General features: G+C 29.6%; 2 protein-coding genes across 2 annotated transcripts; both read left to right on the forward strand.

Annotated features, from left to right (window-relative positions):
- The first annotated feature begins 4997 nt into the window (after positions 1 to 4997).
- On the forward strand, positions 4998 to 5720 carry LOC105115678 (21 kDa protein-like). Its single transcript, XM_011012637.1, has one exon. The coding sequence runs from the start codon at positions 5066 to 5068 to the stop codon at positions 5675 to 5677; it is 612 nt and encodes a 203-aa protein (XP_011010939.1). The 5' UTR covers positions 4998 to 5065; the 3' UTR covers positions 5678 to 5720.
- Positions 5721 to 10760: 5040 nt separating this feature from the next.
- LOC105115679 (21 kDa protein-like) lies at positions 10761 to 11527 on the forward strand. Its single transcript, XM_011012638.1, has one exon. It carries the CDS (start codon positions 10809 to 10811, stop codon positions 11433 to 11435), a length of 627 nt encoding a protein of 208 aa, XP_011010940.1. The 5' UTR covers positions 10761 to 10808; the 3' UTR covers positions 11436 to 11527.
- The last annotated feature ends 2062 nt before the right edge of the window (positions 11528 to 13589 follow it).

Raw genomic sequence — 13589 nt, forward strand, 5'->3', positions numbered from 1 at the left:
ACTTCACTTTTTTTTTCCTTTTCTTTTATTCTTCTGAATGATCCTCCTTTTTTTACTGTGACCCTACCCACGACTAAAAAGGCTTAGTCTTTTTAATATGATCCTACTCACAATGTACTTTGGATTTTTTTTTTTTCATTTGTTTTTTCGGTAACTTAACTTTTTTTTCCTTTTCTTTTATCCTTCTGAATGATCCTACTCACAGTATTATCCATCATTCAAAAAAATTAAAATTAAAAATATAATTTATTTTTAATAAAATATAAAAAGACAATACATAACTACCCCTCAAAAATGAATTATGACAATCCTATCAAGCATCATGTGCCTCAAAAATGAATTATGACAATCCTATCAAGCATTATGTGTTGATAGGGAACTCTAAGTGTAGTTCCAATGACTTTTTTTTTTTTTTACTTTTTTTTTTCTTTCTCATCTCTCATCAATTTCCACATCTTACACTCACCAAGTTAAAAAAGGGTGTTGTCAATTTTTTCTGCAGTTTCTTACTTCCGATTTCTTTTCTGCAGTGCTCCTTTAATTACAAGAGAAAGATACATTGTAAAATACTTAATTTAGTTATATCCCAAAATAAAATAGAGTGAAACATTCTTAGAAAAATACCTCAACCAGGACTCCCGCAATAATTCAAGCTGCCCCGTTAGTTTTCTTTTTCTTCTCCTTTTTCATTTTTTATTATCTATGATTCATTGTATCTCGTGATGGCCCATGATTAGTAATTCTTTCTTCCATTCACGTGGCACCTCAAATAGAAAAATGAAAATTGCTCTAAAACAAGGGGATAAAACACTTGATAAGATAGGTCAAAACAGTGTGTTGGGATTCAAAATCAAATTTGTTCACGGAGTAGAGTGCATGTGATTTAGGGTCTTAATTAAGATTCCAAAAGAGATGGATTCTAAACTGATAGAGTCCCTTTCCCATTAAGATTTGTCGTCTTCCTTCCCATGCCATAGACGTATCTGAATGTTGACCCTAGCCAGCCTTCCCTTTCTACCCAGAAGGATTGAAGGAGAATCCCGTGGCCATAAAACAAAAGTTGGGAACTCTCCCTTAGCCTGTTGAGTCACCAATTTTGTAGATTGGTTTAGCAATTTGGACCAAAGAATTCAGACCTTATCTAAGGCTGCAGGGCAGGCTTGTCCTGTTTAAACTTCTCTTTCATTTGATGCAGTTATTAATTACTTCTCGAAAATCGTCACGCATGGTCTAAAGCTTCCAAAAATATCAGCATTATTGATGCATTATGGAGATATTTTGGCTGCTTGAAAGTTGATATTCATGCATGTCTAGATACTTAAGAGTCTGCTAGCATACTTAAGGCTACGAGTATTATAGTGGACTGCTTTTAATTTCTTTCTCCCTTCAAATCAATTGGTTGTTTTTTATTTAACAGATACTTGAACTGTTTTTTTTTCTTTTTAATATGATATTATCTTTTATTTATTTAAAATAAAATATAGCCTGAGTTAATATTGGACTAATAAGTCAACTCATTCAACCTATAATCTAATTCTTGAGTCATGTCGGTTAAGTTTTATAAATAAAAATAATATTTCTTAAATAGAGTTAATCATATCATAAATATGGGCTAACATCATTACTATTTTTTCTTATAATAGTTGATTAATTCATTATTGAAATAACTACGATTATCTTAGTTTTATACAAACTAAAATAAAATGTTTTTTATTTATAAAAATAAGATTTTTATTTATTTTGTATGTGAAAATCCATCTCATGATAATAATTAAATATAAAATTTTTAATTTTTTTTAAAAAACCACAATTAAAAATATTTTAGAGAAAACATTATCAGTAGTAGAATACACGATGCTGTACATTCACTAAGAATATACATTCCACGGCTGCCTGAAGCTGTACAAGTGACAACAATATCGGTAGAGTACTCATTCAACGCCTCCAAACTTGTGGGATCTGGCCTCTACGCATGAACAAAACGAAGGGAAGCCAAATATTCACATATTTAAATGATGACATATATTGTTATAATTTGTATGTATTAAAATAATTCTGAAAATACCTATTTTTTTATAATAAATGAAATTACCTATTATCTTCCACACAGAAAAATAACAATAAAATGAAAGGCTATTTTATATCCTTCTATCCTTTTGATATATAGCAGTACGTGTTGCACTTTGTTTTTCAGCCTTTCAGCCCCAAATTAGACTTGAAAGCTAGGGTCCATCAAAAGGAATGCAAGGGCTAGTGGTATTAAAGCTACGACGAAAAAAGCAAGATACTTAATTGGAAGAAAATTTAAAGAAATCTATAAAGATAACCTTGTACGAGACTCCTTTTCATAAAGAGAAGTGCTTTGTGATCTTCTGTGCCCTTTGATTCGTTTCAAGCTTGTCTGAACACAACTTTACCTCAAGATATCTTTTACATACGTGTCTACTGTTTTCCTTACACAGGATCGAAGAATTCACAAGCGTCATTCAATTATCAATGCAAAGGAGCTTGATATCATCTGATAGTACTGTTAAAAGATCAGGATGCTTAGACCCCTGCACGTACTAACAAGAACAGGAGAAAGAACTCAAGTTAGAATTCCATTTTAGCTGATGTAAAGTCAAAAGAAACCATTTCAAGACACCTATTCTTGCTAACATAGCCGCAAGAAATTGTTTACAGTAGCTTTGAATTGATTTTGATTTGGGGCTTTGGCAAAAGGATCTAGATAACCGACCTCGAGTAGTTAATTTGAGATTGAGACTTTTGTTCTTGTTGTTGTTGCCTTTGAATTGATTTCACTGATTAATTCCTTGTAATCTATCATTTCTAATAGTCATGCAACTATAGCCAGCGTTTTGCTTGCTGGAAATGTTTCTTCCTTGATGGCGTAGATGGCCCCATTTTCTTTCTTTCACATCTGAAAATTGACTTGTACATTTTTCTGAGATTCAAAGGGCAATTGCCTCTACTGTTGTTAACATAGCTCTGCCTTTCAGACCTTTCACATTGTGATCGACATGTGATGTTTTCATTCGCCTTTCCAGTTTCCAGATGGTAGGCAGCACTAGATAATCATGGTTACCAAATGTTTTCCCCATGTCAATCAGGTTTGGCGCCAACCGACCTCAGGTTTGGAGCTAAGGGAATTTTTTTCCTTCTTTCTTTATTTTCTCCTCCTTTATTTTTGTAAATGACCTTCTAAAGTTTATAATCAGCCCTTTGATTTATTTATTTTTATTTGATCCATGTTTTTTAATAATTATTTATTTTATATGAAATAAATATAATTATAGAATTATATTTTAGATGGTTTTTAGAATTGATTTTTTTTCTTGATGCTATTCTCTAATTTTTTTCCTATTATATTTGATATTCATTCTTTTGATTGCTATTTTTTTTATTTTGATAAAAAACTTTTATTGATATTTTTCCCGATTTCATCTTTAAACATTAAAATAGTTAGAAATTGAATTTTTTTTATTGAGATTGAGTCTAAGATTTCATGAATTGCAAGTTTAGGGGATTAACCTAATTTAAAAGACTTACTCGAGTTTGCTTAGTTTTTTTTTTTTTTGAGCTCATGTTCTTCAGTTTCATTATTTGATATTTATTTAATTGGATATTGGTTTTTGTTATTTTTTTGACTTTATGTATGAATTTTCACTTGTTTTGAAAATGAATCATATTTTCTCAAGTTTTTTCACTTTTTTTTGTTAAATTTAGATTTTTTTAGTGAGATATTTTATATTAAATTAAATTAATTAATTAAACATAAGCATGAAATACTCCATTCTTAATATTTTGCTTGCTTTTTCTTTTTCTAGTGGTGAAGTCATATCTACAACAAAACAACAGTGAATCTTTAATAGACTTTTATTCCTTATAATATTGTATTGGCAACTTATTTCTTATAGTTAATTATTATTATTTTTGTTTTGTTTTATTTAATATTAATTTTTAAAAAATTATATTATTAAATTTATTGAATTCAGTAAATTAATGACCCGAATCCCATATTATTATTTTTTTAAATCATCAGCATTTGACATTCTTTATTTGTTATCAATTTTATTTATTTATTATCATATTATTTTTATATTTGTATTATTTAAATTAACTAAGTTTATTAAATTCAGCTATGATAATGACTTGAATCTCGGAATTACTTTTATTCCTTATAACATTCTTTTTTTAAATTTAATTTATGTTGAAAAAAAAATTAAATAGGCCCACAGTATAGCTGCTACCACCCATATAATAATATGTCTATTGAAGCAATATAATCAAACATAACTATAGGCCCAAGTCCAATTATCTTTGTATTATTGTCCCATTATACAAAACGATATTAAGATTGGCTAGAGTTAGTATTTTTTTATTTTATTTTATTAGCTAGAGGTAGTTGTTTACATCCGCGGGTGCGTGTAGCTTCATTTCTTGAAAACTTTCTGCAATTTCTGATGTTTCATAGACTCTACAATTCTATTCCTAGGGCTCTGGGGAAGATTTCCTGATCTATCAGTAGTACACACTACACACTCACACACACACACACAGAATATATACAAGACAAAAACTATAAGATTATAGCTGACAGTAATTTATTTCCTTTCTTTCAAGCTAATTCTTTTCATAGTGCTATTACTGTCCATACATGAAATTAAGTTTTTCGGATTATATTAAGCTTCACAAACTTTCCTGAATCCTTTCTCCTGGATTAAATTCATATAGGACATTCAAAAGAACAAAAAAATTGTTCAGATTCCTTTGTCTATTTTGAATAGAGGACCACAGACAAAACTACAACTCTTCTAAAAGTGATCTGAAGGTTTCAATCGTTTTCCAAAAGTGACAATCCTATTTCAGTGCATGTGAATCAGTACTGCTCGATCTCATCTTTCCCAATCGCTTCTTCTGTTACCGATCACTAATTCAAGAAATTGTGCCCCACATTTTCGCACTTCATTACAATTGATGCAGGGCACATTATCCTTTAAAAGGTGTACAGTAGGACCTTTTGCTTACCATCCACACACCATCCCTCAATAACAATTCCACAGTAATGGCATCTTCAGCAGTTTCAAAGCAATCCTATTGCCATAGCCTTGCCATCCTTAGTACCACTCTAGCATTCTTTTGTGCAGTGAAAACTTGCTTGGCCGAAAACTTTGAGCCTCAGGTTGAGTCTGGTGATGATTTTATTAAAACCTCATGTGGGGTTACAAGGTATCCAGACTTGTGTTACAAGAAACTCTCAGCTTATGCTGATACCATTCGAGATAATCCTACACAATTAGCCAATGTTTCACTATCAGAGACCCTAAAAAACGCAGAGTCCACGTTAATCATGGTGCAAAAGCTATTGAAAAAGCGCAAGCTAAGGCCTAGAGAAGCTGGCGCCATAAAGGAATGCGTCGAAACCATGAAAGACTCGGTCGATGAACTTCAGAAGTCAATGCTAGCAATGAGCGATCTTGAAGGCCCAGATTTTGAAATGGAAATGAGCAACATACAAACATGGGTAAGTGCTGCCTTGACGGAAGAAGATACCTGTATGGATGACTTTGAAGAAAATTCCATGGATGGGAAGGTTAAGGATACTACAAGGAGCTATATCGTGACAGTTGCTCAGTTAACTAGCATTTCCTTAGCTCTCATTAACAGTATTCATTAATCAGCTCTAGTGAACTTAATTAGCCATAAGTTACTTACTCCTCTTCTCTAGTGTGTCTCAATTGTAAAATATTTAGGTTTAAAGGAAATCCCATAAGTTATTTACTCCTCTTCTCTAGTGTGTCTCAATACAAATTAAAGCAAATCCATGGATTGTTTGCTCTAGCAATTTGGTTGGTTGTAATAAAGTTTGTATTACTTTATTTGTGCTAGAGACCACTCATTCTTCCTTATTCTCTGCTAATTTAGGTAGGCATGTTCCAAGGCATAGAGTTCACTAATTAATTAGGTAATTAGGTACACCAAATTAAAGAATTCAGAATAAATATAGCTTAGGACTAGATATGCATCCATATCTTTGAAGAAATTAGTGAAACCAGAATTAAATGCAGCATGAATTAAACAAAATATAGGTGTTCTTGGTAGAGGTAATATTTGAATTTCTAATGTTCAAGTTGCCATGAGAAACTTAATTTCCATTTCAATCAAACTTGTTAGTGTTTTGAATTTTTTTTTTCATGTATAAGTTCATGATCGACCCTAATTAGATGTGATTATAATTTTTTTCCCCTGAATTATTAAAATTTATTTTTCAAATACATGCTATTTTTTCCTAACGTCTGAAAAGAGAGAGGGGGGAAGACCATTCCACCTGATTGAATCATTAGCCTAATATTCATGCACAAAAGTCTGCCTAATGTCTTCAAATAATGCTCTTCCCCAAAGCAATTAGTCATTGCATCATTAAGTGTCCAAACAAAAAAGAGACCCGAACATGACACAAAACACACATGCTCAATCATCTAATAACTTTCATTTGGCCAAACAACCTAATTTAATAGCTATGAAAGATCGGAAACATCATCTAGGTTAGAAAAAAAAATCAATGTTAATTTTTTTTTAATGGAAACATAGCAAAAATTCAAACCTAAATTCCCATTTTTACTCGAGATTAAAAGCATGGTATTGTTTGGGCTAAAATCTTGATAAGGCCCATAGCTTCGAATCATGCTTCCACAGTTTATAAAAGTGCCAAAATGCCCCCTAATGTGGAGAGTTCAAATCATTATTCTGAAATGACCTCCAAAATTAAGAATATTATAATCCTGCCCTCCCTAACACCATATCATGCATCCTTCCCTCCATATGCCTATTTTTTGAATTGTTTGAAAATATAATTGTAATTGATTTTTATAATATTTTTATTTTAAAATATATTAAAATAATATTTTTTATTTTTTAAATAATATTTTTTACATAAACATATTAAAATAATTTGAAAATATTAAAAAATATTAATTTAAAATAAAAAATAAAAAAATTAAATTTTTTCATAAATATTTTTAAAATATAATATCAAATACACCCAGCTTCCTGCACCTCTCCATCTCCACCACGTGATTGTCGATGGTTTTCTTTGAGAAATACACTAAAGATATTGTCACTCTCTTTGTTCCCTTGCACAATAGTTTTGCAATCTTAAATTAAGAGCTCTTCTCTCCTTTATTGAAATTTTACTTTCGAATTCTTTTGTCGTAAAATTTCAACCATTGGATTTATCACTTCACTAGTACGATTTAATGCAAGAAATTTTTTAGAAAGTAAATTGAAGAAAGTATATTCAATATAAATTATTGTTACCAGAAAAGTCACTAGCAATAATACAAAGACATTGATTTGCTGGAAAAAAGTGCATTAACTTTAAAGAAGTTTCCATTAAAAAAATTAATAATTATCTTTATTTAAAAATTTAAAGTGTTAGATAAAATTTTAAAAATAGTTTTATATTACTAAAATTTTTATACATCTATACTATTTTACATTTAATTTTATTTATTAGAATAAAAATGATTAAATTTAAATTTATAATTTTTTAGTCATAAAAATCTAGTATCATATCGAAAAAGTTATTTAATTTAAAATTTAAAATTATTATATAAATTTTAAAAATAATTTTATATTATCGAGTACTAATCTATTCTAGATTACTAAATAAGTGTTTATTTCGAAATGTGGTTGCAGTTGCTTTTTAAAATATTTTTTATATTGAAATTTATTAAAATAATATTTTTTTTATTTTAAAAAATTATTTTTGAGATTAATACATCAAAGTAATATAAAACATATAAAAAAATTAAATCTTAATAAAAAAAATTATTTTTTTAAAATACTGATTAAGCTGTATTTCCAAAAGGATCTAATCCCTTCAATCAAAAATAACATGCTAGGTGACTTCATAATGTGATGGAGTGCATCATTATTTTCCAGTCTTGATAAAATGCATCTTCCCCATATTCCACAATATTTGCTAATATTCCAAGAAAAGAAAAAAGAATCTTGACATGGAGTGAATACATGGATGTAGATGATCACTAAGCTTGCCCCGAAAATGAGCATGGACACCGCCATCTCTTGAGCAGCGAATCATGCAAGATAGGGTTCAAGGCACATGTGAACTGCCCAAGGCATGTGTCCATACAGAACTTATAGGGCAGGCACATGACTAGCTATAGGGTTTGACCTTTTGTATTTCTTCAAGAGCTGGTTAATTAATTAGTAGGGCACCTCCATTCCGAGAGCCTCCTGTTTTCTTCAGTGGCCTTGCTGACCGATGCGAAACAATGTTCTTCTTCTGTCTCTGTCTTCCTCATCTTTCCAGGACACACGTTATTGTTCGAGGCATATTAGATAAAATGTCGACATTTGTTTTGGGTTCTTGCTGTTTATTGAAAATTATTGTAAAAATCCATTCTGAGGAATTTTTGTACCTCTTGAATTGGTTCAAGAAGTTGTAGAAATTAATTTCCCAAAGCTTAATTTAAAGCAAATTTTAAAATAATGACTTAAGATTGGGAGTTATTCCTTTCAAAGTTTTGCAATCAAAAGATTAGACCTACACCTTTTCATAATCTAAAGCGAATTCTACTTAAGCAAAAATAAAAGATTCCATGCATTGATCATTACCCATCCATAAAATAAACTCCTTTTGATGTACCTGCAAGGAGTTGAAAGTTGGAGTCTATCACATGCTACCCATACAATATATGTTCCGTTCTTAAAATTAAGGAGACCCCTCAAAGCAAATGCAACCTTTTTCCAATTCCAAATTCTTTTAATATGTTAGAGTGTTGTTGGAGTTATTTTTTAAGATATTTTTTATTTAAAAATATTTTTTATTTTTTATTTAAAAAATTATTTTTAATATTAGGACATTAAAATAATATAAAAATATTAAAAATATATTAATTTAAAATAAAAATAAAATAAAATTCATATTATTTTATAAATACTTTTAAAATATAAAAATAAACAGCAGAATTTATCTATGATATCTTAGCATTTGGAGTTAGACTAACCGAATAAAGATTAAAAAATATAAGCACTTAAAAAGTGTTACTTTTATTCTCCACAACCATTGATATAGCAGTTTTCATAACTTATTTCAATTTATTTTCTATAAAGTTATTATAATCCCAAACAAACAGATTGGCATTTGATTTTTTATTGATTTTATAATAATTTATTTTTGTTATAATATAATTAAGAAAAAAATAGATTAAAAAGGAAAAAAATATTAAAATTCAGTGGAGTTTATGACCCGAGTTGTGGTTTTGCGGAATAAATTATGAAACTTAAGCCAATCCAATATACCATGATCTCACTATTAAAAAAAAATATCATTTAAAAAAATTAAAACTAAAACATAGTTTTTACTGATTGTCTTTGCATTCATCAAGTTAATTAGATCATGTCGAAATAAATTTTATATAATTTAATTTTAAATTTAAATTAAATAAAAAATTAAATCAAAAAATTTTAAAATTAATTTGTTATTTTAAATTCAGTAATAAAACTAAATAGTTTATAGCCTAAATATTTTTTTATGATTTTTTTTATAACACGAAGTTGTGGTCTTGCGAAATAAATTATAAAATTTAAACCAATCCAATATACCATAATATACCATGATCTCACTATAAAAAAAAATATCATTTAAAAAAATTAAAACTAAAACATAGTGAGTTAATTATATTATGTCGAAATAAATTTTATATAATTTAATTTTAAATTTAAATTAGATAAAAAATAAATTTAAAAAATTTAAAATTAATTTGTCATTCCAAATTCAGTAATAAAACTAAATAGTTTATATCATAAATATTTTTTTTATGATTTTTTTTTATAACACGAGGTTGCTAGCTCGCATTAATTGGGTTTTTGACTTTTGACCGGACTTCTATCTTTTTTTCATAACCCACTACATCAACCAAAATATTTTCAAACGTTACCACAACTTACATGACATTTAAGTATGTAGAACATAACCATCTAGGTGGTGGCCAAGTGGTAAGAGCTTGGGATTAAGGGGTTTGCTTCCTCTGTGGTTTCAGGTTCGAGTCCTTGGTTGCTCATATGATGGCTACTGGAAGCTTACATGGTCGTTAACTTTAGGACTCGTGGGATTAGTCGTAGTGCGTGCAAACTGGCCCGGACACCAACATTAATCTAAAAAAAAAATACGTGGAACAGGATAGGGTGATCACAACTTACAATTAGACAAGAGTAAAAATAGGCAAATGGGCAGCCATCTAGATAAGTCCGCCTTTGTAATTTATTTTTTGAGGTATTTCTTACGTACCAGCAACCATAGAAAGTGATGTAACTATTAATTTTTATATATATATTTTGCATATTAATTGAATTTGTTTCAAAAGGAAATATTTGAATAAGTTATTCGTATTTGAACAGATAATCTGTTCCTTATAATATTTTTCTCGTAACCTTTTTTCCAATGCTCAAATCTCAAATTATAACGTGATTAGCATACCTTCTAGTTTTTCAATATATCATGCTAGGCTTGCCAGCCCTTATAATATATCTAGCTAGTAATCTTATTCAACCGTCATCACTGATCATGCGTGGCATCTCATACTGCATGGCTGAGAGCCACGCCACCCATGTGATTTATTTAAATTCCATCTGATTTCCCACAATTCTATGTTGATACGTAACATGCACAGTTGACAGATTTTCCCTATAAATTGGGATCTTCACACACCAATATTCAATGCAAAATAGAGATCGAGAGATAGAAAGAAAGAAAGAAAGGAAGAAGGGGAGCTAGATCGATCATGGAAGCTAAAATTATTCCAAGCTCAACGTCTTTCAGTGTTTTATCATTGCTTCTTACATTTCTTCTGTGCATCTCATCATCAAATGTGCAAACATCCTCAGCAGCTATCACCACCACAACAACTCCAAGCAAAACATACACAACCTACCTCAAAACAGCTTGCAATTCCACCACATATCCACAACTTTGCCTCAAGTCCCTCTCTTCTTACACCTCCACCATCAAAACCAATGAACTCAAACTATGCAGGACAGCATTAACTGTGGCCCTCAAAGCTTCTAGCAACACATCCAAATTGGTAAAGAGTATATCAAAGATAAGGGGGTTAAGCAAGACTGAAGCTGCTATCATTAGAGATTGCATTGAAGAAATTGGAAATTCCATTGATGAGATCAAGCAGTCATTGAGGGTTCTACGCAGATTATCAGGTTCTGACAGAGAATTTCAGATTGATAACATCAAAACATGGGTCAGTGGCGCGATAACGGATCAGACTACCTGTACAGATGGATTTGATGGCAACAATGTAAATTATGCAGTCAAGCGCGCGATCACGAAAAGTATAGTGAATGTTTCTAGGCTGACTAGCAATGCTTTGACATTTATAAATAAACTAAGTTACTAGTAACTTTATTTCCTTTATTTTTATTTTTTTCTATTCAACATTTGTATACAGGTTCTTCAATTCTCATCATGAATGTTATATCTATTTTAATTTGTTCTAAGTCTTTAATGGTAGGCTATCCTCAATCATTATGCTTCACATATCTTAATTACTTGTTTAATATCGGTAAGAACTGATGTGTCTCGTAATTATTTAACTAATTAATTAATAATGATCGCTTATTCATTCTCACAAAAATAATGATCACTTATTTTAATTTTTTTTGGCAATAATTTCATCATCGTTCAACCCACCTGAGGACCCCAACAATTGCGATTGAAAGTTTAATCAATTTGTGGTATTGTGCTTGATGAATAGATATGAAACTTGAGAGGTTAACATCAATGTTGTTAATTAGCTAAGTTATTATATTAAGAAAAAGTTTATATCTAAATTAGAGATTACTTTCTCTTATCTCTTTTCAAACAAGTTATTTTATCTTTTCTTTAATTTAAATTTTTATTGTTTCCAAACGAGTTGCTCTATCTTCTCTCTAACTTAAAGGCTGAAAAAAAAAAGATTTATATTAAAATGAAAATTTTTCTCATATAAAGTTAGCTATATTTTTTTATATATATATTTTACATTTTAGTCTTTTATGTTTTAAATTTATATTGATACCATAATTTCAAATCTATTTTTTTAATTAGATTATAAAAAATCAATTGTTTCATGTTCATCTAAATAGTAAAACCGATTCATTTATTTTAGTTGTTTTGTTAATGTCAGTATTAAATATCATTACACATTGAGATACCTTATCATGTTGACTTCAGTTTATATCTGAATTAGAGTATACAAAAAAAATCATTTCATATTTTTATCTCAAGTTCAAGTCCGAGGATTCATGTCCGAGTTTTTTAATTCAAGAACCACATTCTGCAGATTAGGTGTGAAAAGGAAAATTGTTGTATTCTCTTTCTCATAATTATTTTATTATAATTCCATAAATTAAGTATGCTTGGTATGAGAAGTAGGCTTTTGATGTAGTGAAATGAAAGGATTAAACTATCCGGGTTTACAAGTCAATGATGTTTCAAGACTTCGCTCCAACTAGATTTTAAATTAAATTGATAATTAATCAAATTAAATCTGTTCAATTTAATAAAAGAACAAGCCTAATTTTTGTCAAGAGAAAATGAAAAGTGAAATTGTTTTACTATTTAATAAAAAAATATTGAAATAATATTGTTTTAGATTGTTTTATGTGAGTTTATAAACTAAATTTTGAGTAGCGAGGTTTAATAATTTTAGTTTTAGTTTTAATGCTGATATTTTTATTTATATATTTTTAAAAATCAAATGGGTATATAAAAACAATTTCATTCACCAATAAATGAAAATGATTGTAATATTAATTTTTTATGCTTGTAATTTCGAGTTTTGGTCGAGACATTTTTAACCCACAGCAAAAACAATGTCTTAAATGTAAAGGTTTAATATGGCTAACCCCTGAAACTTAAGGGGCTACCCTACAAGTAATCTATTTACATTTTTACCCTTCACGTTTCGAATCTTTTGGTAAGACAATCCACCTGCCTTCAACAGTGATATCATAATGGAACCAACGGTTTAGCTCACCGATATTAGAGGAAGAGTCGTTGAGCTTATAAAACTCTACCTAGAATTTTACCTGCATCAATATCCACGTCATTATCCACGTCACTTGTAAGAAAGATCAACCTTGGTTGATAAAAAATAAATTTAAATTAAAAAATTCAAAATCAAAATAATGTTTGTTGTTTTGTCAAAAAATAAATAAACTGGTAGAATGATTTTTACTTCAAATTGTTTGGGGATGACTTATGAAAATTATAATACGTTGAGGGACTAATTTGTACTTACGTATTGATTTTTTTATTTATTTTATTTATTTTGTAAAACAACCGATCTGATCTTCAAAGGCCAAGGAGATCAGCTTTTTCATCCTACCATCTTCTACCTCTCTCTCAACTCCACAACCGTTAAAACCGCCGCCCAAGCCGCCATCAACCTCCTCCCTGCCGCCGACCAATCTCCCCATAATCTAACGCCCAAGCCTCCAGCATCTTGTGGTACGTCCCTCCTCTCTTCCTCCTCCTTTTTCTCTAACGTTGCTCATCTTAATTTTTTTTT

The sequence above is a fragment of the Populus euphratica genome, unplaced genomic scaffold (genome assembly GCF_000495115.2).
Source record: "Populus euphratica unplaced genomic scaffold, PopEup_1.0 scaffold741.1, whole genome shotgun sequence".
Classification (NCBI taxonomy): Eukaryota; Viridiplantae; Streptophyta; class Magnoliopsida; order Malpighiales; family Salicaceae; genus Populus; species Populus euphratica.